This window comes from Platichthys flesus, chromosome 20 (assembly GCF_949316205.1).
Source record: "Platichthys flesus chromosome 20, fPlaFle2.1, whole genome shotgun sequence".
NCBI classification, from domain to species: Eukaryota; Metazoa; Chordata; class Actinopteri; order Pleuronectiformes; family Pleuronectidae; genus Platichthys; species Platichthys flesus.
In genome coordinates this window covers 11,493,859-11,520,127 of record NC_084964.1, presented here as the reverse complement: position 1 = coordinate 11,520,127, position 26,269 = coordinate 11,493,859, and the positions used below count along the sequence as shown (strand labels likewise).

General features: G+C 44.0%; 1 protein-coding gene across 1 annotated transcript; it reads right to left on the bottom strand.

The window, feature by feature from the left end:
* Nucleotides 1-10,684: 10,684 nt before the first annotated feature.
* LOC133976026 (ubiquitin carboxyl-terminal hydrolase 31-like) lies at nucleotides 10,685-24,876 on the bottom strand. Its single transcript, XM_062414098.1, has 16 exons — nucleotides 24,075-24,876; nucleotides 20,221-20,358; nucleotides 19,937-20,025; nucleotides 19,015-19,107; nucleotides 18,624-18,759; nucleotides 18,172-18,322; nucleotides 17,529-17,709; nucleotides 16,754-16,865; nucleotides 16,554-16,648; nucleotides 16,070-16,147; nucleotides 15,816-15,945; nucleotides 15,114-15,233; nucleotides 14,791-15,016; nucleotides 14,254-14,412; nucleotides 13,991-14,143; nucleotides 10,685-13,905 (listed from the first exon to the last, which is right to left on the bottom strand). Exons 1-16 carry the CDS (start codon nucleotides 24,612-24,614, stop codon nucleotides 12,359-12,361), a joined length of 3,948 nt encoding a protein of 1,315 aa, XP_062270082.1. The 5' UTR covers nucleotides 24,615-24,876; the 3' UTR covers nucleotides 10,685-12,358.
* Nucleotides 24,877-26,269: the final 1,393 nt, after the last annotated feature.

Here is a 26,269-nt window from a genome sequence, read left to right as displayed (position 1 = left end):
AAAACACAAAAATCAAAGAATGTTTCATGAAACTGACAAATTGACGTCATTACTCAACCTCTGGCAAAGCGGCTGCGTTTGTGCCGCGCCTCCCTCCCTCCCTCCACACCGGCAAAAAAAAAAATGTGCTCCTGGACAGATTAGACTGCTGTGACACTTTTCATATCTGTCACCTGCGTCGCCGGTGAAAACCTCCGAGGTTTATTGCATCCTGTGTGAGGTTTGTTGCGTCGCCTCGCTTTGCAGTTGGCCGACGAGTGGGTGTGAGGTGTGAGGAATTTCAATCACTTTCTCAAAGACAAAGCAGGGAACACCTCGTGGTGGCAGGTTATCAAACAGATCCTGGGACTGCGCGTCGCTCGATTGCGGCGGAAAAAAGTTTGGATTCGGCGACACGATGTGAATACTAAAGGGAGAATATCTGAGCTCCAGCCAGACTGATGCACGGCTGCAGGAGGACAGGAAGAAACCCTCTGTGATGTATGAAGGAGATATTATGGGAGATTTTATGAACTGAGGCAGCGTGTGGTGAGTGATTGGCAACTCAGATTCAATATCGCACAAGTTGATGAGATGGTTAAGACTTTGGAACATAAGGAGTTATTACATTTATTATATGGGATGCTAATTGTCATGGTGGTTTGGCACAGTTATGCAAGTCAAATATTTGAGAGCTTTGCAATCAGGGGCAAAGGAAAGCAAAGGATTAAAGTTAGAGAGAAGAAGAAATAAGGTTTGTAGGTAAGACAAAAGAAGTCAAAGAAGATAAGTAAAGAAAAAAGGCATAAATAGAGTAAAATAATGAAAGGCATCAGCCGGGTTGCAAAATAGACTTAAGATGAATTTAAAGCAAGATTAAAAAAGGGAAAACTTTTGAGACAATTGGTTTAGAAATAAGATGTAATGACTTTGTGTTTAAGACTTAGAAATAAATTTCAAGAACTTTCTGAGTCTCTGATTAGTCAAAATTATAGCGTGAAGTTATATTGTTCCTGGGAAATAATGCAAATAGGATGGGGAAGAGTTGTTGATATTGAAATCATATTACACTACTTACCCTTTAAGGGTTACGTGAGGGAGCTGATCCCAGCCGACACTGGGCGAGAGGCGGGGTACACCCTGGACATGTCACCGGTCACAGAACCGACACACAGAGACAAACAACCACTCACACTCACACACACTACAGTCAGTTGTGATCAGGAAACACTTTTATACTAAATAGTGACAGAGCACGAAGATGGGACGTCTCATGGCTGCTTCTGGAGGGAGATGACCAGGAGTGGAGGCGGCGCACGGGTGGAACTGGACTCTGAACACGGACCTGAACTGACAGCGAGAAGACTGGAGGGTGAGAGAGAGCATCGCAATCATTGAAGTCTTACGGGTGATTGGCTCAGGGGCGAGCGTGTCTGGCAGTGACTGGGCGAAAAGTGAGAATGAGCTGGTGGAGCCTAGAGATAGCTCCAACTGTGCATGTGACTGTGGTGGCTGGAACCTGGGAACCACTGGGCCACCATGCCGCCCAATGATTTACCTCAAACACAATTTACTTCGAAATGCTTCACTTTGCAAAATTAAATAATTGGGGAAATAACGTTCTATAAACATGGGAAACTTATCAGTAGGGTGCCATGACACTTTTTTGGGATCCATCAGACAACAACAGCTGTTTGAAAGATACCAAAGGAGTGTGAATTCATTTTTGGCACACGACTCAGGATAAAAACTGAGGTTATGGACATTATTTTGATCCGAACAGTGAAAACTATATTACAGTGCTAGGCCAGGGGCAGTCAAATAAAGTGGTTACAGAGTGTGTGGGCTGTAATTGGCTGTGTACTCATTCAATATATTGCGGGTTACCTTTAGTTCAGCGTCCCGTCCAATCATTATTGCCTCCTACTCCCAGTAAGTATTTAATTGGAGCCTCTTAGCACAAAACATTTACTCATTAACTTTTCTTTGCACTTTAAAACGGTCGCTCCTCACAAACAACCGCAAGAAATCAAATAGATCAATCTCAAGAAATTGAGATCCTACACAAGGGCAAGTTGATGCGTGGACAGTACATATTGATCAGATCCCTGAAAGAGACAGAGGAGCACAGACTTACTCAGCATCTTTATCTGCATCCGTCACAATGGATGTGAAAACCCTGGGACTGTGAGAGTCTGTTTTTCTTAAGTCATAATCCTCATTAATTGAGCTTCTCGCTCGCAGCGGAAATGTGGGACACGCCGCTCCTCTCGCCGTTATCTCCGTACCTCAGAAGTCTGCTGCCACTTCTATCGGTTGGAATGCTGCTTCATCTGAGGCTCTCTTGAAATTTGCATGTAAGCAGAGTACACTGGGCTTTGAAGAAGTGTTGGTGTCTGACATGGGGATATGGGGAAGCCGAGCCGCAGGAAGTCTTGAAGAGCCACTCGCGTGTTCCGGCTCCTTGTTCTTCCCCCTCGTCTGCAAATGGTTACAGTGCGTTGTTAAAGAAGAGAGAAGGAAAGATGATAAAAGATGTTCGACTCTGTGTGACCCTGCGTCAGCTCAGACGTCTGACGTATGTTCTTTTTCCCACTCTCTCTCTCTCTCTCTCTCTCTCTCTCTCTCTCTCCCCCCACACAGCGTCTCTCTCACTCTCTCCTCATCCTGACATTCATTAAACTCACACGACCTCCAGGTGGGGGGCGTAGAGGCGGACGTTGCTCCGGCACCTCTCACGGCCTTCTCGCCACTGCACTCGCCGGCAGCTCATTTCTGCGGCTTGCTGGGCGTGCACACACACACACACACACACACACACACACACACACACACACACACACACACACAGGTGAGCGTGTATCCAGTCGTCACAGTGGAGCAGCAGCAGCAGCAGCAGCAGCAGCTCTGTACGGTACACATGGGTCCTAATTAGGCCTGAGGGCTGGAGAGGAGCGATCCCCGAGAACAAGCATCAGCCAGAGTCTGATTAGACTCTGCAAGTGGACGGCTCTCCAGAGATTGCTTGCGGGTCAAATCTCTCTTTCTCTTTTCTCACACACACACACACACACACACACACACAGAAATACACACACACGCACATATACACACACTCAGCCTTCTTTTCAAATATGAATTCCCCCAGGAGCCAAACTCATGCAAATCATGCAAACCTTTGCGTTTCACAGCACCACGACGTGACCTATTTGCACTCCAGCTAATGAGGTGCTTGTTAAGCTTAACGAGCATTTGTTAAGACTAATGTGTTGATGAATACATCTTTTCTTGTGGTTGTTGTTGTTGTTGTGGAAACATCGGGACTAAATGATTCCCTTCAAACTGTTCCCCACGCAAGGTTAAGTTTTAATTAAGGGATTTTCATATATCGTGCAACATCATTTCCTCCCCGTAGAGATGCTTTGGTATTTATCGAATGCTCAAAATACCTGAAGGAGCTGAAGGGATCAGTTAGCGTGCTGGTGATAAGCACTGGCTATTGCCGGGACTAATAATGAAACATCAAGGAGAGAGAGCAGAGACATGTTGTTCTTTTTATCTCTCACCCTCCGCAGAGAGTTTCAGAAGGAGGCTTAGAGCATCCTTGATAGTCATTTTTGAACGTTGTGATCTCATATTGATTAACGCTTAAAGCCGCAACGCTTCTTTTTTTTCTTCTTTTTTTTTTACTGGAGGAGAGAAAAATCCAAACGTAAAGAAAGTCTTCTTTCATCCAAAGCATTAAAAACATAAAAAATAACTAAATAAAATGGAGAGCGGTGGCTGAGGACAGACTTAAAGTGTTTAAATGTCACAGTGATGTTCTCCGTGCACGTGATGTGGTTCATCTCCCGCAGAATCCCACTTGGTTAATGCTGCTTCAAACATTCACTCCTTTTGGATTTTTAATGAGCGCTGAAATAAGATGGAAGCAGTGGCAAAGGGTTTACATTTTTTAAAAGGATCATGTCCCCCTGATATGTTAATATTGTGTATTATATATATATATATATATTTCATTTAACTGTTACCAATGCTGTAATGGCAACAACCAAAACAAGAAAGAACAATTTTACATTCATGCTCTGTTTAAGCTGCACTGAATTAAAAGCGGTGCACATTCACACAGCCGCGTCCTGCACTCTGCTGCTCACATGAGAAAGAATGAGGTTCCCTGGTTTCCGAGCCAGAGACAGCGGCTGACACTGCAGTGGCTGCGAATCCGCCGCGTGCACCTCCTTCAGCCCTAATGCCTCAGAATAGTTTAACGTGTGCAGCAGCCGACGGGATGTCCCTGCGGTCGAAGTCACCAGTGGCCTTGGAGCCAAATTAAAGTGAAGTGCTGACAAGTGTGGCCCAGTCTCAGCCACGTAACGATACATGTTCCGCAGCTATTTGCAGACCGATGTTAGAACTGTAGTCCGTGGGGACGACACTTAATAAGCGTGTGTGCATGTGACGTACTCTATTCAAGTTGAAGAAGTATAGCTGACTTCATTTTCAGGTGGAATGGAGCCCGTGGTCTTAGTTATTTTCAATAACTGTTGGTTTTTAAAGAGTTTTTTTTATTTGCATTCTGATTTGATACACGTCAAAAACCACCTGCCCTCCTCTTTTTAACTTGTCTCCAGTAAGAAGTGAGAGGAAGATGGCGGATACGTGAGAATCCGCTGCATGGGCTCGCCCCCTTTCAAGATTGAGATCTGTGAAATTCCGCAATCTCCTCCGAATTAGAAACAGTTGTTCGGTGCCATCTCCTCGTTGTCGTCTGTGTTTGTCAGACGAGCGGCTGTGTTGTCTGTCGAGCAGCTAAAGTGAAGGTACCGGGCTGATTAGATTGGAGGCATCTCTCCCACCAGGAGATGTGTTCTAATTAGAGTGTGTGGCTCATGTCTCACCGAGGAGAATAACAAGCCTCGTTCCAAGGCTGCCTCCAGATGAACCTCACATCCGCGGCCAACCAAAACACATCTGATGGATCAGCTACCCCTGGGCTCGAGACCACACCTGAGTCGACACGCGGTGCATTAGGAGTTTGACGGGGGGGAAGGGGGCGGTTGGAGCCTCTCGGTGCGGGAGGCCTCACAGAGCCGGAGAGAAAAAAAAGGGAAACCAGCGAGAGAGAGAGAGAGAGAGAGAGAGAGAGAGAGAGAGGCTCTGCATTTGGGCTTTTACGCCCAAACTGTTGTTTCAGGTAATGACCACAGATCCAAACCCAAATAATTAACAAATGGGGAATTATATCAGTGTGAGCAACCTGTGCTTTAACAGCAGAGAAGGGAAGGAGTTTTAGTATAATGAGCCGCCTGAAAGGATGCACACACTGAACCTGGGTGACGAGTGTGTGATTTGGGAGCCCGCCTCCAGTGTGTGAAGCTTCTTTAAATTACACATCAGTCTTGGTTTGCTGTGCAAAAGCCTCGGCACGTATTATAGATACAAATTAATGCTAGAAGACCAATTGACTCATGGGAAAGTGTGAGCGGAGGCTGAAGAATTAGATTTAAAATGTCTCCCGGGACTGGTGAGACAGACAAAATGCTCGACTTAGAGATGTAGGCTGTGAAAACAATCAGTAAATGATGGGAAACAATAATAATAATAACAATAATTCATTCATTCATTAATTGTGTTAATATAACTTGTTGACTTCAACTGACTTAATTCATATCTGCATTACAAATTGAGTGAATTTTTATTTAAAATTAGGGTTAAATTATTACCACCATTATTATTTCACATTAACTATAGTTATTTTATTTTTTAATTAATTAATATTTTTAGCAACATTTTGTCTTAATCAATAATTAACCCTATAGAATATTGCACAGACATTTAAATCTTGCCCGTCAATGACTGTTGATTTATCTATTCTGAGATTTAAACCAGTATCAAGACAGAACTGTTTTTCCTCACGTCTATATGAATGTTACTCAATCAGATGAATAACCTTGTTTTGCTCATAAACATCACAGCACAAACACACACGTACACCCACAGGCACACACACACACCAACACACACACACACACACACACCCACAGTGGAGGATGGTCCAACCTCCCGGGCGGCTCGTCTCAGATTGGATGTCAGATGCTGGAGACAGCTGCACTCATCACGGCTTTTATGAATACATTACCTTTTATGTTCATCCAAACACTAATTTATCTTCCTCTCAAAATCAAATGGGACAGACGCTCACTCAGCGGTCCTCCAGAAGATTGGAACTTTTCGAAAGCTGCGCCGTGTGTAAGACAAATATCTGCAGCCGAAATAAGTGCAAATCTTTCGGCTGGGTGGTAATTCAAACGACGTCTCTGACAGAGCGTGTGTGTGTGTGTGTGTGTGTGTGTGTGTGTGTGTGTGTGTTTGTGCTGTTTGTGCCCGTTTGATTTTTTTTTTTGCAGAGATGGCTTATGAAATATCAAAGTGTGTTATTTGCCTCTATGAAACTCCACCACATCAAAGACTTTCTCCCTCTCCCACAAGAACCCAGGAACCTCGAGTTTTTTACTCGTCTGTCTCCCGTCTCAGCACCGCTCAAACGCATCTAATGACACAAGATACAAGATGGAGAGACCGCTGCCAACGAAACGGGGTGAAAAGAGGGGGAAAAAAGGGATCTACAACCGAACAGGCACATTTTAGGTGATGATTGACGTCCCCGCATCGTTTTTATTATTCCTGTGATGTTCGTCCAGACACACCGATGCCAGAAACTGTGGCCTCACACTTTGGCTGATGCAGCAATCTGGTGTTATGCGCCGCTCTGCCTGCCAACCACCTGGCGAGTAGATGCATAATCAACCTCTCAGTCAATCATTCCTCGCACGGCCGCCGGTGTAGGATGAGTGTCAGTGGAAGCGTGGCTGACATGCGCTGGCTGTATGTCCAACTTTTGACACTTCACACCTCGCTCCCTAGCATCCCGATGAGTCCTCTGTTATTGGCGAGTTCTTGGGATTCCAGCCACTCGCTGCTGGGCCTCATGTAGGAGAAGAGAGGGCGCAGCATGTGGGCGGAATATGGCTGCTGGGACTCAGACGTTTCTCAGGTGAAGGTATTCTGCCATTTCAAAGTTAAAACCATTTGAAATCTGTGTGTAGATGAAATGCTCAGCAGAGAAATAATGGAGATTATATCCTGTGTGGTGGTTCTGTTGCGTAACAGACAAATGACAGGGGAAGGAACAATGAGGACTAATCCTGATGGTTCACGGGAGCTGCCTCTGGACTGCCGACAAGAACACGGTTTCCTTGGGTGTTGTTTTCAACGCACCACTCTGGGTTATGTAATTCAGCCCCGGATGTCCCACATGACACGTTATGTATATTGCATCGCCTAAAAAGCAGTGTGCTCTCTCTCCAACTGCACTCAGAGCTCGCTAGATTTTTCATCTCCAATTAAAAGGGGACTAAAGTACTGCTTCACTGGACTCGGGAGAAGAGAAATAACTGACACGCACGCTCCTGAGACGACTAAATAATTTAATTTGTTTGCCATCCAGCGGGGGGGGGGGGGGGGGAGGCTAGCATTGAGAAGACATTTTGTCGTGTGTAGGTTGTTATTTAGTGCAACGCTAATATGCTAAAATGAATAGGTGACAGTTTTAGTTATTTGGGAAGTAAAAAATCTGGCTAAAAAATGGCTATCTAGTGCCATCTGGCTGTGATGTGGCAGATGGCAATAAGCTGACGACCCCTTGCTTCACCCTCCCCTCCACAGCTTGCATGGGAGAACTTTAAAGTTGCAGAGTAAAAAGAAATCTCTAGAGCCAGCATTTAATTTGTCTGGGTTACTACAGAAACATGGAAGTGCAACATGGCAGTGAGTCCATTGAAGAGGACGCGCTCCAGTTCAAAAATGTAAGGTTCATTCTAAAGAATCAAAAACAAAATGATTATTAGTTCCAAGTCATCATACACTAATCACAAAATGAAAAAAAAAAGTAAATTTCTGCCAATAAATCCAAAATGTTAAGCTAGCCAGTGCAACAGAGGCCACTGCACAGGAAGTGTTTCAGCTGTGTTTTTTCAGTAGTCCGTTTCACATGCGTCTTGAAAACATTCACACCCATTAATAAATCCAACTGTCAACACAGCTGTTCTAATGGAATACAATGAAATACAGCTACCCAAAAATACAGAAATACAGCTACCCAAAAGTGAAGCCACCTCATCTTGATTGCCCCCTAGTGGCATGGCTGCAGTGTACATCACGACCCCACCTCCTCCATGTTAGTGGACTGACTTTTCAAAGCACAGACTGAATAAAAATTATTTCAAAGAAAATTGTTTGTGTTATTTTCAGTCGGTCTTATCACACTTATTCCACATAGAGTACATTAGTATGTTCAATTGATGATTTTTTTAAAAATCTATTTGAAGCTATAAAATCAGGGGGAAACTTTGTGATTGACAGCTGAGACCGATTCCCGGTTGGTCGAGTGCTTGTATCAGAAGCTATGTTAAACTTGCACAATGGCTCCATCTGTTTGGGATGTTTTGCTTAATTTTTGGGAAACCGGTGGAAAAAAAAGTTATAAAGGGATGGTTCACCCAAAAATGAAAATTAACTTATCGTCTACTCACCCCTGTGCCGATGGAGGCGTGGGCACTTTTCAGGGGTAAGCAGCGTTGCAGCCAAATCCACCCCCCCCCCCCCCCCCATGTGTGTCCCATTTACCACAGCAGCGCACGCATCGATCCACCCAAACAGCGAGTGGTGAGAAGGTGAAAGCTAATCATCAAGATCCTGCTCGTCGTCGCTCCTCTGTCCAGGGACGTGAGATTCTCAAAATGGAGACGTAGCCGCAGCATCAAGGATCGAGTTTGGCCCCAGGAGACGCCACGATTGGCTTGATCAATACGATTAAATTGCCTCTCTGAAATGCATCAAACACATCAATGTAGCAAAAGCAAAAGAAAAAGTGAAGAAATTCAGCATGTCAGATGCATCGTGTTGTGGAGTCAAGGAGGGTAGTGTCACAAAAGTTGCTGAATACTCCACTAACGTCTTGATAATTATGTTCTTTTGGAACTGATACAATTGGCAAATGATTATTGATTTGAGCAGAGGAGAAGCCTGGCATCCTCACAGAATGGTCCTGGTTGCAGTCTGCGAATTTTCTAATCACACTCATACATGCATAGTAAGTACAAATCCAAGCATTTTACTGTTGAACAGAGACAAACGCTCAGTTCCTAATGAAATACACAACACTGTGTCTTCCCTGCTGCTGCTAAGAGACGCATGTTGCAGCCCCCTCACACCAAAGGTGATTTTTACAATTTCAATACGGCAGCTGAGAAGTGAGAGGGTGAAAATGCAATTCCCAAAACTGATGACTGTTATTCAAAATTACAAGAACAGAAAGACAAAGAGGTCGCATCAATTCTTAATACGCTCAGCCTTGGGCCAAACTAATAAAAGCACAATTGAATCAGCTCTAAATAAATGATGGTGCCGGTAGTTTAATATTAAATCATCTCCCTCAGTGTCACCGTTAGATCCGATGCTACTATACATCTCAGTTACCCTACAAGTTCCAACTGAAGGGCATTTAACAGCTAATTCAGGTCGAGCTCAGCCTCATTCCCCAAATTCTTTTATTTCTGTTTCAACTGGGGCCTTCTCAGGCAAACACTGAGCGCCACCAAGTGGAACAAAAAGTAGCTGCACAAAAAAAACATAAAATCACCCAGAAATACATACTTTTTTGTATGTCAACAAAATTTTATTTTCATGACATGATTAGATTCTGCTGTCGTTTGTCTTGCGTTGCCAAATCAATGCCAGCACACGCTGCTACTCCCCAAAACACCAGATGAACACCCCACGGGTCAAAATTACATTATATCACAGAACATGAATGGAAAAAAAAGAATAAAAAGAAAAAACTTGCTCTCATGCATTTGTGAAAATAAATAACTTCTCATAGCACCTCACTATATTTATACATCCCTCTCTTATAGCCAGCACCTGCAAGGTTTCACTTAAAGTGGATGTGACATACATAAGTCAGTTCATATACTGCATGTATCGTCTGTAATAGCACAGTTTCAACTCACTGTAGCCACCAGGCACTGAAGTTAACATTTAGATTCATTCTGCACCGTGTGCCAGAAGGCTCTTTGAAGCAGTTTACAGTCCAGCTGCTCTGGCTTAGCATCGCACACTTCTCCTTGAATGTGACATTCACTTGATCTATAGCTGTGATATTAATATAACCATAACTACTATTTGTGAATCTGTATCTGTGGAACGAAAAATCATTCCATGAAGCCTTACAGTGCAATCTTTTCACAGTGAAAAACTCAAGATATTGTGATTTACAGTACTTCAGTAAAGGTATTAACATCTGTCTGTTGTTGTATTGTAAGTATGTCTGAGGTTGGATCGTACAAAAATGAAAATCAAGACAACTTCAGATAGTTGAGAAAATATTGCACATCGTAAATTTGGGGGAATTTTTAAGACAAAAACAGACGAATAAGGGATAAAATGGCAGCATTTTGTTTTACACTGTCCCGGCCTACATTGAAAAAACGTGTATAATATCTATTTAGAACCAAAAAACAAGCCACACATCAGGGCATGCACAGTACACTAGTGGCGTCCTTTGAACGCGTCGTTTTAGTTTCCGAGCTCTTACAGTTGAAACTGGTAAAAGACTCGATGATGAGAGTTACACCAGAAGTCAAAAAACACTTTTTTTTTAAATTGCCTTTTGAAAGACGTCGAGGTAAAAACGTGAGACGAAGGAACACAGTACAGAAAACGTTACTTTGCAAATGCGTTGATTTACTTTGAGAGGGTGAATGAGCAATACTTATCATTCATACAAAAATGTATATTAACGGTTGAAGAAATGTGCAAACAAAGCTTTAATAAAGTATGCCTCAACATGCTCTCTGATGCTGGCATCTGGAAAAATATACAGTTAGAAATATATACACATCCAAGAGTAGCACGTCTACATACTCAGTGTGGGCATCAGCAAGAATCTGCTTGCATAGTTAAGTGCATGCATAAGCAATTTCAGCATGCAACAGCGGTCGTATACGTCGTGACAGGTGTGTTATTTTATTTTTTTCTCAGTGCATTCAGTGTTTATCTATGCGTTCAATGCAAGGTAGAGATGTGCGCAAGCTGCGATGTCACACGTGAGAGACAGAGAACAGGGGTGCGGTGGGGGGGTGGGGAGCTGACTCAAAACGCTCCATCACTGCTCTACGTACATGTGTGGTGTTCAACCGAGAAAAAACCCAGCTGTCTTTGAATATGTCGTCTTAGCGCGTGTAGTGGCTTTTTGCCGTTGTTGTTTTTACATAAACCCTGTGTTCATCTGAGAGGAATGTTTGGAGACGTCTGGCAGTCTGAAAATGCTGGTCCCCATGAGGAGCATGGGCAACGCCGGTTAAATGTTGGCATCAGCAGCTGGAGGGCAGAGGTGGTGACGGGTGGGGGTGCTCGTCTTAGGGGTGGGGCGGGTGGCGGGGTTAACAGGTTATCACTGCTAAATCAAACACAAAACATTTAAGAGTCATTACAAAACCCAGGTCTCCAGACATTAAACACCAACGACACATGCTTCATTCCTGCACCTCCATGACAGACTCCTCCCTCTCCTTCCCCTTCTCCTTAAAGGCTGTTGCACAATTACTACACCGAGGAGCATATGTAAACAGCAGTTCAGGTTAAATAGGCTAAATTGTGTTTTACTTGAAATTACATTTTCAGTGCTTAGTAAATATTAAAATTGAATTATAAATCGTCCTACACCTGCAGTTATAGAATTTAGGTTAAATACTTCACTATGATTATCTGAGGCACTGATGTTTGTTGTTGACATATGGCTCTCGATATTGAAAGAGAGCTATATGTTATTTTTGGAAATAATTCAGCATTTCACTGCATCCGCATGTTAAAAATTGCCAGTAAACTTCCTTTGGTGACTGAGTGGTCCATGTTTGACAGTTCTCAAAAGTATCTCTCCACCTTTTACAGTATATTTGCTTTCCATCTTGTGCAAAGTCACCTTTATTTTCACCTCCTACTGAGATGTACATCTCCCAACTATGCTACAGACAGAACAAGGCAATCATTTCGATACATGTGGAGTCCATGCTTATTTACAATACAGTAGAATATTCCTCAAAATCAATGCAATCCATACAAAGTGCTTCATTAAAATCCATTCCTAAATAACTATTTAACAATGTGGACAGTACGCGTCCAGTATGGCAGCTGGTATTCAGTAACCACTGGAAAGCTACAGGTGCTTTAAAGATGTTGGTCAGACACTCAGGTCTAGTTGGATGGTTAAAACACCTCAGAGCTGCACTTGAGAAATTGTTATCGAGTCTTCGATGCAACATCACTTGGACCTCTGGCTGGATTGTGTAGAGTTGATAGGGATCTTCCTGGACTGCATTGTCTTTTTAGCAGGCTCCTTCTTTGAAAGGTCCTTTGCCTTGGCGGAGGACTGGGTTGTCGTTTCCGTTCCAGAAAGCTTGGACTTTGTGGAGGGCAGCAGTGAATGCTTGGCTGCGGCAGATGCCTTCGAGGATTCCTTGTCTTTGGCTGTGGTCACGTTACTCGGGGCCTCGGAAGCCCCATTCTGGGCTTTCCTGCTTGCTGCATGTTGGCTTCCTTCTTTAGCTGCATCACCAACACTTTCCTCTGGACTTGCTTTAGCCTCTGCTGTCCCTGATTTTCCACCATCAGCTGACTTACGGGTCTCCTTGGGCCTCAGAGCAGTTTTGAAGAAGGACAGACCTTTGTCCTCCGTCTTACTGTTCACACGAGGTCCCCTTAATGGTGGCGCTGAGCTTGAAGACGAGACACCAACGCTTGAGGATCTGAGACTAGTCACAGAGGAGCTACTGCTAGAGTTACGGGCCACCTCCCTGTTTTCTGAAGCCCGACCCGGCCTGCCCTCCGCTCTACTAGCGGCACTTGACCTGGAGGGAGGTCCTCCTTGGCTGACCTTTCTCTCAGAAACCGCATTGGGCCGTGAGGAATCACGGCTTGCACTCCTTTCTGCTGCTCTAGTCCTTGCAGAGGCGGAGCTTTTCTCACCTCCACCTCTAGGTGATGCCCTTCTCTGAGGATGTGAGCTTTGTGCTCCTGGAGGACCACCCTTCTTCTGTTGGGCAGAGTCTGGATGTAATGCGTCCAGGGTTTGAGAGGACCCTTTTTTGGAGGGTGTTGCTGTTTTCGAAGAACCAGCTTTGCTAGTTTTAGGAGGTCCATCACTCTTGTCCTTGGGGTTTGATGCTGATGCTGCACCCTTTGCCTGTGTTCGAGACGGTGACTTGTCAATGGCTGGAGACGCAGGAGAGCAAGAGCTGGACGATGTTGAGGAGGTGGTGGGACGCTTCTTGGGACTCCTTTCACTCTCTAACCCAGTCTTTGCTGAGGTCCTTTTACCACCTGTGCTATCTGCAGCCCCGTTTCTTTGTTTCGGCTCTTTATCAGCTGCCCCATGTCGAGGACTAACTTGCTCATCAGGAGTGACTTTGTTGTTGTTATCCCCAGCCTGGGTGGAGCTCCTCTGCTCCGCCTGTATCACAGCCTTAGAGTGAAGCTGCTCTATCAGCCTCTTACTTCCAGGATTACTATCCGAAGCTGCAAGGGCCAACTTGCACCCTGACAATCTGTCTGGCTTAGGTGACCCAGTGAAGCAGGCGGTTGACGGCTGGTTATCAACAACCTCTCCTATCATCTCCAGAGTCGGGGAGGAGGAGTGGGACTCCAGGGAGAAGCGTGAGGGAGAGTTGGAACGAAGCTGGAGCTTAGCAGAGTGGGACCAGGATGGTTTAGTGCCGTTTTCACTGAGAACCAACGGACTGGCGATGGAAGATCTCGAGGTGAAGGTTTGCCTCTGCATGCCTCTCACTGCTGGGCGGCTCGATAGGCCTGCTTTGTAGAGAGACACAGACAAATGTTAGACTCTCAAAAAAAACATTGATGAAATCCTCTGAGAAATGGCTTAAGTCTCCCTCACCATCGTCCTCACTCCGTTCAGCAGTAAACTCAGCAGATTCAGAGAGGGAGGCCAATGAGGTGCGTCTGGAGGAACCAGATGAGGCTTGGCTGGGTGGACGGCTGCCCATCAGCCGACTGATCCAGTGCTCACACAACGAAGAACTGGTGGAACCTAAAGGTCCAAACAGAGAGCGGCTGAACATTTGCAATTTATCCCATTGATAGAACGCGAACATATACAGTATGAGAGGCATTGTCGAGCCTCATATCAATAAAAGTTACCTCCCACAGAGCTGTTGGCAGACCAGGATGGAATAGTGGCTCGTCTTTGATAGAACAAGATGTAAGCAGTTTGCTTGCATACCTCATCTTCAGACATGGGATGTACGTCACTATCATCAAAGCAGTACCACTGTCCGTCAATGGAGTTCTTACAGTGAGCTACGAGACACAAATAAATAAGATGTGATAAATATATTGTGACGGTTTTATAAAAAAACTAACAGTTTAAGGTACAGGGAAAGAAAACGAGCCTAGTGAGCCCCTTGGCTAACTAGCTAACTGTGTTCATCATTTGATCCGGAAGTTATAGCAGAGACAGGCAAAGCACAAGTGCATTTGTTGCATTTAAAAAGGGATTGAAATGAAACTTTCTGTTACCTAAATTACATTCGAGGATTCTCTTTGGGTAAGTACACATATAAAATAGGTATTTTTTTATATATATTTTAATGAAGAATAGCTAGATATATTAGCTTTAATACAATAACCGTGTAGGGACGTCTGTATTCGGTTGTGCGTTTCATGGTGCTCTGTTACCTGTGTAATGACCTCCCTGCATGGTCCCGTGGTGGTTACACACCGCGTACAGGTCATAGAGAAAGTCCTCCGGATCACGGCCCATCCCATAGGGCCGTCGCCATGGTGACCAGTGGGAGGGGAGGCTCCAGCTGCTCTGGCTCCTCTTCACCATGTGGGGTGCCATGTCCATACCGGTGAGCGGGAACTTCACCATGTTCTGCATCTTCATCCGTCGATCCGCATCCTGAGGAGCACAACAAGGTTCACAGCATTGAATTCGACAGCAAGTTTTTCTACCAGCTACTTGTACAGTAATGTGAAAATACATTGCATCCCACTACCTGTCTGAAGCGCTTCAGGTGGAGTATGAGGATGTCTGGCAGGGTCCACAGGCTGAGCTTGATGCTGCCCTGCTGAAGCTGCTTACAGTGTGGACATCGCCAGGCGTCATCCGGAGCCAGCTGAAATGTGGAGAACATCAGTTATTAAAGAGTAACGATTATAAAGTCTCCTGCCAGCACACCTAGAGCGGTGGCTCCTACATTGTATTGTTCAATGTTACCTATATGCCGTCTCATCAACGGCCAAAATATAAAGAAAATATACAGCATAAAAACATTGAAAACTAATTGGGCCAAATGTAAAAATGGCAGAGATATAACTCACCAAGCAATCATATATTGTCTTTGCTGATTTGTTTCTAAACCTCTTCAATTATATATAGACGATCATGTCTACTACTGTTCCTCACTCTGACTCGAATCAAAAAATCCATTTTGAAACTTCATAGGGGCTATAACAAGCAAAATGTAATTGTATGTGAAACAAAACTGGGAAAAGAAAGGAAATCTGGAAATAACTAATGAGGAGAACGTATGTGAGCTGCAATTGAAAACTTCAGGTTTATATATATGGAGAGAGAATTGTTGCAATAACCTGATCTGGTTCTTGAGTCATCTGACTAAATCAAGCCGCATATTTTTTCCCTGTCTGTGGTAATACCCACATTACTAAAGATCCCATGGCCCCACGTCTCAGGCTACCTGTTCCTCTTTGGTGTAGAGTTGAAAGCACTGGGCGAGCGAGCACGTCTGAGGCTGCAGGTGCTGCTCCTTCACCTGACGCACACTCTCAGCGTCCGGGATGTATTCGTCCTCGGTTCTTTTGAAGAGACTGCAGACACAGCGCGGCACAAGTCACAGAGGGTTCAAACAGAGCTCCGGAAGAAAAAACACAACACAACAAACATCTGCCAGGAGCCTAGTGAAGGGGGTGTGTTTAGCAAGATGTCACTTACTAGTCCTTTGTCTCCTTGTCCCATTCAACCACAATCTTGACATGAGGTGGTCCTCCAGGGCCAGAGGACTTGTACGCCCTGTTAAACAATATTACATAGAGAGAATAATGGTTTACATTTTATATACTTAGCTAAAATAATACAACTTTACAGAGCAACTGAAAGATACACTGGAGTATGATTCCACTGGAGATCCCATTTGCAAGCCTCTTTTATGAATTGTTTGAAAGTGTGTTTTGAAAATGCGTATTTGATCTGAAACGGCTTCTATGGGTCCTGATGTAGAAAAAACTAACCTAGTGACATATAATATAATAATTGGAAATGAAATCTAAAGTCTGATACACCAAACAAGCACTGAGGAGTAGGACTACATACTGTATCGATTCAATACATTTTAAGTGGGTTGAACACACTGCAGGATTTATGTAACAACCATTCAACTGAGACAACACTTCCCCCTTGTGGTAATAGGTGGTATTACCTCTCAACAGAGGGATGGCAGAGTGGCTGTTCCTCCTGAGGCAAGAGATAAGTGATTCCAACCACGCCCACCACACGTAACGTGAAGGGCCCCACCTAAAGACCACCAGGGACGAGATAGGATCAAATATAACACATTTACAAGATGGCCAAACAAAAAATAGACTCAAAGGGTGTAGCAAGCAGGGTGGGGGTTTGAACCTGCACAAAAGCTCCGGGGCGCAAAATGTGACGCATCTTCTCCAGGATCTCTTTCTGAAGAACGTCCCAGGTCACCGTTCGCTCCAAATACAGAATGAATGGATTTCCAAACCTGCAGGGAAACAAAAGCAGTGAGGTTTATTTATAATTCTTATTATTATATAAAATGTATTCAATTTAATTTTGTGTTCCAAAGTATTTTATTACTTTGTATGTTTGTTTCTCCACACGGATTACCACAATCTGGGCCTATTGTAAGAAAGGGGGCTTTTCGTTGATTTTTTTGAAAACTAATTCACGGATCAGGGATGTTTTGGGGGGTGATATGATATTTATGAGTGTGCGTAATGTGGTGCAAATCTTAATGACATTCCAGGCTTAGTAAGTGTAAATATGGTTTCAGGTGCATGTGCCATTCTAGTGTGAACTCTAGGTTAAGTCCGTTGCTCATACAAACAAGTGTAGGAGGGGAAATTACCGTGGCGACCCCTTGAACAAATCAAGTGCACAACACTGCATCGTCAGCTTGCAGTAGATTTCTATACATGAGTTCAAACGTAATAAGATAATGGGGGCTCCTGGATGTCTTAGAGGAACTGTATAATTACTGACTAATTCATGAATATGTACGCCAACATTTTGGCAATGGGGTTATAATTGCATTATTACATGTTTATGATTCATTAAAACATGTGTCCCTGTAGACTCCAGTCATGTCAGCTCCATATCCCATAAGTGAGTTAGGTCAGTGTCAGCCCCTGGTATTAGATCATACCTGCGTCCTTGCTGTCCAGCGCAGGCCCTGTTACACACCAGCAGGACGATCTTCTCCGCCTGCCCGCTGTTCTTATTAGGACTCGCCGGGGGGGTCGTCGGCTCTTGTATTTGCGTGGGAATCCTGTTGTTGTCTGTGCCGTACTTCAAGTTGTTCTGGTTCAGATTGGCATGTGGGCTCCCTGAAATCAACAACTGGAAGTTACAAACTCTCCAAAAGTATATCTCCTGCTTGGTGAATCAATCCAACATTGCAGTGTGTGTGTGTGTGTGTGTGTGTGTGTGTGTGTGTGTGTGTGTGTGTGTGTGTGTGTGTGTGTGTGTGCATGTGTGTGTGTGGCAGCTTCCTGAACCGGGCATTTCTCCAATATTGGGCCATTTCTAAAACTCTCCAAAAGTATATCTCCTGCTTGGTGAATCAATCCAACATTTCAGTGTGTGTGTGTGTGTGTGTGTGTGTGTGTGTGTGTGTGTGTGTGTGTGTGTGTGTGTGCGTGTGTGTGTGTGGCAGCTTCCTGAACCGGGCATTTCTCCAATATTGGGCCATTTCTAACCTACTCTCCACTCCCACTACCGTAATGAGACAGAGAGCTAAACAGATTTCTGACTGGGGAAGGGGGGAGGGAGTAAACAGGATGTTGTACCGCTTCGCTTGGAGCGGATCTGCTCCGGTCTGAACAGCTCAGGTGTCTCGAAGGCAAAGATGGAGTCGCTCTCCTGAATGATCTCCAGGTCGTCGTCGTCGTCGCAGAAGGAGCGATGGAAGCCGTCGAAGTACATTTCAGTGAGGGCGATCTGAACAGACACCGGCGACATTAGGATTCATTCATGTGATGTGAATTTGTGGCAGTTAAAAGCAACAAATTATTAATAAAGATACTTTATTCCAAAACATAGAAGATTTACATGTTTACTTTGTGTTCATTATAAAATGGGGGCTCAAATCTAGATAAAAGAGATAATTCTCGTCTCACGTTTAAAAAACAAATCAAGCCTCCTAATTCCCTCATGGCAAACTCTTCCATCCAATTTCCTCAAAGAACTTTAATCCTCTTAATTTTAATGCATTAACGGAAGTTTCAGAACGTGGCAGCACCTGTTGCGCAGGGATTTTGGTCTCTTGGGCCACAGCTTGTCTCAGCCTGGACACGGTGCCGGAGAGCGGCACGGCCACCCCGACTCTCATACAGTGGGAGCACTTTCCTTGGTACACCACTGTCACATACAGCGGCCTGCAACACAGACACATTGAAATTAATTGGCTGTTCCATAACCGCGGCAGGACTGATGTTTCAAAGGTTCACGGCATCTCCTAATTATAGCTCCCTCCTGTCACATTTCCCCTTGGGTTCTGCTAATCCAGGGTTGACACTCTTTTTAATTCCACGTCCAGAATACATCACGTCTCCTCGCATTTTTGGATGTTTGTTTTTTTCGTCTGACAGATATTTTCCTTCTCACACAAAGTGGATGCAGAGCCGGCTTACCGTGTGTGAGGTACCGGGATTGGCAGTGAGATGCAGAGGAAAGGATCGAAGGTGTTGCTCTGTTTCTGGCAGTGAGGGCAGGTCAGAGAGGACCTGAACAGAGACATGTTCCAGAACTGTTAGTGAATCAGTGGTTAATTAATAACAATTCATAATTATTAAGGATTACTTCAGAGTTTTGGAAAGTGCACTTAATGATTGTCTTGCTGAGAGTTAGAGGAGAAGATTGATACCTATGACATGTATGTATGTACAGAAAATATAAGCAGAGGCTATTATAGCATAGCATAAAGACTGGAAACGGGGTACCCAGCTAGCTTTGATCTGTGCTACTTCCCATTGTGAAAAAATAAACACAATCTGGGATTTCAAATCATATTTTCAACAGATCAAAAAAAACATAATACATCATGTTAGTGACTTTGAGATCTGCTGGGAGGGGGATTTTGTTACTTGTAGACAAAGCCAGATTTGCTGTTTCCTGTTCCCAAGCTAAACAAAACCAGATGCTGGCTTCGTTTTTTTAAAACACTTCATTCAGAACTGAATTGTGTACAAAAACATGGAAAACAAATAGAACCTTTGGCTTCCAAACAAAGAGGATTTGACTTTAACAAAAATAGATTGAGATTGTTAATGGATTTAATGGAATGTATCAGAATGTATATAAATCTATATACATCAGAGTGATATCCACCTTCTCCTTACTAGCAACACGTAGCACATGAACCAAGATGTCGGAGGATTTACTTTTCAAATAGTGGAAATAAGAAGAAACTTTAACATGTAGCTTCCCTTTATGTACGCTGGTTAAAATAATGTAATATAATGTAGTAATGTTATTGGTGCTATGGTAATAAATGTGTATTTACATTTGGTCTAAACAGATTATATACATATTCAAGTGACTTTAAAATGTCACCTGTATTGTGCCTGAAACAACTCCTGTACAAAAGAGCCAGGTGCTGGTAGTGGAGATCCTTCAGGGGGATTTTCTTCTTCCACTGGAGGCTATAAGAAAACAGTAAGTTGGCAAACATGAACAATGTATTGCATGTTAAATAACAGCAGCATTCACTATATTGTACGAGTATCAGTGGAAAACACATAAGGGGTAAAAATATAAAATATATATCCAGAAATCTTGATTTAATTTTTCTATTACTGAGCACAACATCAGCCTCACTGGCCTGTGTTGCTGTTTACCTTCCGAGGAGGTCTGATGTCAGGGTGCACGATATGATTGAGGTCTTCGTGAACTCTGTCCAGCAACCAGAGGAGGAATTCCTGGGCGTCGTGCTGGGAGTTACCTCTGAACTGAAGGGCACTCTTGGACACAACATTCTGCAGCACAAAAAAAAAACAAATCAAATTTCAGCAAATCGCTCCGAGCCACGGAGACGACTTCACATGGTGCAGCCGAGACTTTTTTCTCGACATTGCCTGATCATAAAATATTCAGTGCGTTTGACCGGGATGACGGTCAGCACAATACTAAAGGTCAGCGGAGGTGGTGGGGCTGTTTGAGAGGCAGGCGCGGAGAAGCTTTTTAAAACCAGGACGCAGGGCTGGAAATCGACAGATTAACCGCCTCACTGACAATTAGGGACCAGCGATGAAAACAGTGTGTGCTCGGCGGATATAAAGTCCCCCGGCTAACCGGATATCGAATGTCACACAAGGTCAAAGATCCAAGTTATGTACGTCTTCCCAGCTTCTCCCAGGGGTCGTTCTTTCTCCTCTCAAGGCCTCACAGAGGCAGCCTCAGCATTTCTGACAAAGTGTGACGCAAACACAGGGCGAGCCGTCCGTCTGAGGCTCGACCACAGACGCTGTCTTTCATGAGTCGGTGTTAAGGCGAAAAAAACAAAACACACAGATCAATAATGTTTTGTTTAAATTTGTCTGCATCTCTTTGAAACACCTCGATAAAAAGTAGCGTATCCTAAGAATCCGTTTCATGCAGTAAATTAACCTCTTAATGTTCCTGATGAATAAAAGATGTATAATAAATACAATCAGTGTAAGTGACAAAAAAAGATAACACACAAGATTCATGCAACGAATATTTATAGCGTTAATGAAGTTGGATGAAGTAATAAAATAGAGATTAATGTATTTCTATAGCAACTATGTTATTGCATATTCATGATATCAATATATTTTCTCTATTTCAGACTGTTGATTCAAATAGATTTTGCACTGTAGCATTTTTCCTAACAGTATAATAAACTAGAAATAAGAAGAGATTTGTGTTCTCTTATGTTATAATTGACAATTGAATGTGTTTCCATGGGATTATTGTGTCTAGGGAGAGATTACCAGGCAATTTACTGTAAATAAATAAGAAAATCGACACTGATTTGAAAATATGAAGATGGGAAATTATGTTAAGGGCGATTTAAAGACTGAGGGATTTTTAAAGATCACATGAAAGGGTTTGTCCATAATGCAAAACACAACAGGGTAGATATACTTAAAAGGGGGGAATTGTGAAGTTTTCTACTCAATCCAATTGTAAAAATCAATTCCTTTCAAATCTGTGATCAATAATGTATGTAATATATGGGTACACATTAACCCATTACTACTATATGAAATGAAGTATTGCAAATCATCTAGGAGAGTTTGTGAGGATTCTGCTCAGGAGCAGTTTGGATGCTGCACAACATCTAGATGAAATTTCTTGAGAAAGAAAAATGGATTCCGAGGCACAGTGATGTTGCTGTTATTATTTGACCGGATACGTCTTCCTAATGATCTTTGAGTGCTCTCAGTTTAGGCTCAGATTGTGGTAAGAGGCAAGAGGCAGAAAACGGTCAGATGCAAACGCTGGGAAGTGCACAAACCAGGAGAAGCTGCATTTTGATGTAGACGACAGAGAGATACATCTAATTTTTGAAAATTGAGCAAGGAATAATTTTCAATCTGTTAATAAAGAGAGCATCTGTAAATATTCAGCTGCACGCCCTCACAAACTATAAAAAAAAAAACATTAATTTGTCTATACTTAAAATTCCTCGTTTCTAAATTGAATAAATGTGCCTGATATAGACTGCAGCTGCACTTTGTTTCCCCACTCAGTTAAACATATTCAAGGCCTCTCACTGTGAACAGAACAATCTATATCCAATCAGACAGTTTGTTCTCTGGCTGGCAACCAAGGTAGGGAAAAAAAAATGGACGGAAATAGAAACACAACGGAGAACCAGAAATGCGGCCCTGTCCAATTTAGGTCCGCTCCATCGTGTATTTAGAGCTTCTGAAGGAGACAGAAAAAGACACAGGCACAAAAAAGATCTGTGTTGTGATCGTGACGAGCAGCGTTTTCAGGATGAGGAGGTGAAAGCGAGGCTGGAACAGAAGCTGACAGACATTTCAAACAGTAAATAACGAGAGGAGCTCAGCTTGAGGATTCAGCGCTCAGATGAGCTCAAAGGGAATTTTAAATAAACAAGTGTTTGGTCTAAAAACACAGACTTTGTCTTTCCCTCTTGGATTGATTCACCTAAAAAAAAGCCTGATCATAAGCACAAATATTACATAAGTTGAGCTGTGGCTCCATAGAAATTGATAGAAGAAAGAAACCTTCTTGTTTTTGTTTCATATTTAATGTAAAAAATATCAGTAAATAGACGCTTGTTGGCAAACCAGTCAGTCGGATTGGTACTTAATCATTTCATCCGACCCCATCCTGAATTTATTCTGACAGACAAAGAAAGAACAGGATGTTTAATAGACCCAAGTTCACATATTTATCTGCATTTGGTTTTGTCCGGGCTATCACAAACAAATACTTTTCTGAAAACAATTATTTGTGCAAAATAGCTCACTGTGATCGCCTCCCTTCACAACACACATCATGTTTTTATAGCAAAAGATTGAACCTGGGATTGAGGTGCTTCTGTATCCAATAGTGTTATTTGTAGCAGTCTTAACTACAGTGTCTTTACTTTACTGTTCAGACTTTCAACTAAAACGATGGATTAAATTAAATATACTGAATATCTGGATCCTGATTGTGACAAACATCAGGAAATGTCAGAAATCAAGACTCATCTAACTTTCTGTTTAGTTTTTTTAAATCTTCCTCTATTTACAATCAGACGTAAGCTGATCTGTAAACGTACTTAAAGAATAAAGCACTGAAATGTGTGATATTTGAGTCTGCATGCATCATTGATCCTTGTATCCCTTTACTGCACTTATTTGTCTATGTTGTCTATGTTTGGACAGGGGCAGATCCAGGGGTGGGGGCAGGGGGGCCCTACATGAAAACAAATTTCCCCCCGAGGTGCACCTATCCTGTCAGTATAATCTCTTTTTTTTCATAAACTAGTAATTCATTAAAGACAGGAACAATGAAGCTTTCTTAAAGTCTATAATGTGCTTAAACCAGGAACAATTTTCAACATATAGGAAAAGATGTGTGAAAGCTATAGAACTAACAGCAAACAAGCACAAGACTTAAACGTGAACTTAAACTCGTTTCAGACACGGACCAAACTTAAGATAATGTCCCGACATTCTCCAGACGGCAGGACATTTTCCGGAGGATTCATCGCGACCAAGTGTGCGTGTCGATTACCATTCTCACACACGACACAAACTTTTAACAAATGAAGGGCTGACCCATGTTTATTGTGTTAAATAAACAAAAACACATGAACTCCACCGCGGAATATATATATTACGTTACGTATATATTCCACTCCAGATATTTCTGCGTCTGAGTCTGAGCAGAACACGCTGCAGTGATCAAACTCCGGAGAAAGTCAGAAATCCACCCTTCAGACATTGCCTGGAGTTCGTGTCTAGAAAAGGCTTCTGGGCCATCCGACCATTATCTATACCTCCCTATATTGAAGGGTCACAAGGGGGAGCTGACATTAGGGTGAGGGGTGGGGGAACACCCTGTCTGAACCGGGATTCGAACCGGGAACCTTCATGCTGTATGGGAACTGTTCCACTTATAACTTGCCCCTCTGTCTAAAGCGTGGCCCCTGATTCAGAAACATCCAAGACCCGCCACTGGTTTGAAACCACTACACATGTCCTACCTTGAAGTCTCTGCTGTGCTGAGGTGTGTACTCAAAGGTCCAGAGAGCCCGCACCAGGCCGGACAGCTGCTCCGTCACCTCCCCGGACTCTTGCTGTTGCTGGGCGGCCCTCCTCAGCACCAGCACCCCGTTGGGCTTGGCCTTGTCGCCGCTGTTGCTGCTCGTCTCCGCACCTTTGAACTGCTCCAGCGCCAGGTACTCGGCGAACAGCTCCGTGTTGCTCAGGCACTGGAGGATCGCGTTCATGAAGCAGGTGTTGCCGTGGTTCTTGAGCCCGGCCACCCCGGGCACCTTGTCGCCGAAGGGGAACCCCCCGCAGTCGCTGTCGTCGGACGGCACCGAGCCCCCGGTGGTGCTCGGGAGGAGGCTCGAGTCGTCCTTCTCGTCCTCGGCGGCCTGCTCGTCGGTGCTGAAGTGGGACAGAGTGGACAGTGTCCGGAGGACTCTGTTCATGAAGCTGCCCACGGAGCGCACCGAGCTCCTCCGGAACAGCTTCTTGCTGAAGGATTTCTTCTCCTTGTTGCTGACAACTTTCGACATGGTGCCTGCGATGGTGTCTCCCCCTTCCGCTTATAACACCGCAAAAAACCCAGAGATCCCCCCCTCCGTGTCTCCGATTAGCGCATGGCCCGGAGCCTGCTGTGCGATGACAGCACCCTCACTCTGTGGTGACGAACACGAGGCCTGGGCATATTTCACAGAAACACTGGGGCCTGGCGCTGCTGGGGATCATTTCACATCATATGGAGCCGGCAGAGGAGGATCGGATCAGCCCACTGGCAGCACTGCGTCGGATTGCATAAACATGGAGAGTCTAGGCGCCGTGCGTAAATGCCTGCGGTGGTCCCGCGCCCGCCTGCAGCCATCCTCCCACAGCGGGTCCGGTGAAATATCACAACACAACAAGGAGGCTGGCGATCAGCGACACGAACATCCACCTCTCATAAGTGGGCAGAGGAGATGATCGGGATCCCTCATCATTTATTTAAACAACACCGCAGCTCCACCCTTTTAAAGGTATTCCTCCACCCGTCCCTGGTGGTCGTAACCACGGCGATGCTGGAAACGGATCGGCCGATGTTTACCCCGTTGATTGAGGATGGCTTCCGCCCTAAACCATCGCTCTGGCAAACCGATGAACCCCGCGACCGGAGCGGCACAGCCCACCGCTCCCCCGCGCCTCTCCGACCTGGAGTATCTGTTCGTGGGCCAGATGTTCGCGTGTCTCTGTCCCCATCAGAAACTCGTGGAAGCGGTCGTCTCGATTGTCTTCCTCCCCGAGTCTTCAGCTGCGCCTCAAGTAATCCAGCGCCTCCGCCGTCCGGACGGGATTCACGGCGAGGCCGCTTCCCCCTGCCTCCATCAGCATCATCTGTAGGCTCCGACACTGCAGGCAGGGCGGTGACGGCTGACGTCAGGGGCCCGACACTGGTCCATGTCGGAGGAGAGGAGCGCCGGTACAGCGGCGAGTGATGATGCTGCTGCTGGGAGATGCTCCGACTCTCCGGACGGCATGGACACTGATGAACTGATGAAATGATGATTATTATGTCAACTTGTAAGATAATTATTTACTGAAATAAAAAATATAAATTAATATGGCTCCGCATTGCAAGTCAGTGCAGGAAGGATTAACCTAATGAGTTCAAGTCTCAATATTACATAAACTTATAAAGGCTTTTTTTCAAAATAATAATAATAATAATAGATTGGCTGTAGCTCCCACCGTGACCCTCATAAGAAGGACATATGATGGAGGCATGTTAAGGTAGACAGACAGATGGAGGGATGAATGTATGAATAGAAGAACAGACAATAAGAATAATAAACTGTATCGATATAGCACCTGTCAAACGAATCCAACCCATTGGATCATGTTTTGTGTATTTTCTTGTTGTTTTGTGAATTATTTTAATGATTTATATTGTTTTAGTCTATAAATTAAACTGATTCCCTGAGGTGAAGACTGATAGCTGCGTCCACCGAGGTTTGTTTTTCAGCAACATAGAACAAAAATAAATAAACAGATTTCCGTGAAACCTGGTGGAAGGATGGGACATGGGTCAGATAAGAACCCATTACATATTGGGACAGATCCAGGATTTATTTTGCATTTTCTTGAACATTAAACATTTTTTGTGAATTTATAAAGAAATAAAAAAGATCCATGATGAAAGAAATTATATGCATTTAGG

What these genes read in the sequence shown, in the direction of transcription:
- LOC133976026 (XM_062414098.1), bottom strand. Translation starts at nt 24,614, where the DNA reads ATGTCGAAAGTTGTCAGCAACAAGGAGAAGAAATCCTTCAGCAAGAAG. An exon ending in GCCCCGGAGCTTTTGTGCAG is followed by an intron (nt 16,649 to 16,753) that starts GTTCAAACCCCC and finishes GGTGGTCTTTAG; the next exon opens with GTGGGGCCCTTCACGTTACG. An exon ending in TGAACGGAGTGAGGACGATG is followed by an intron (nt 13,906 to 13,990) that starts GTGAGGGAGACT and finishes CTCTCTACAAAG; the next exon opens with CAGGCCTATCGAGCCGCCCA.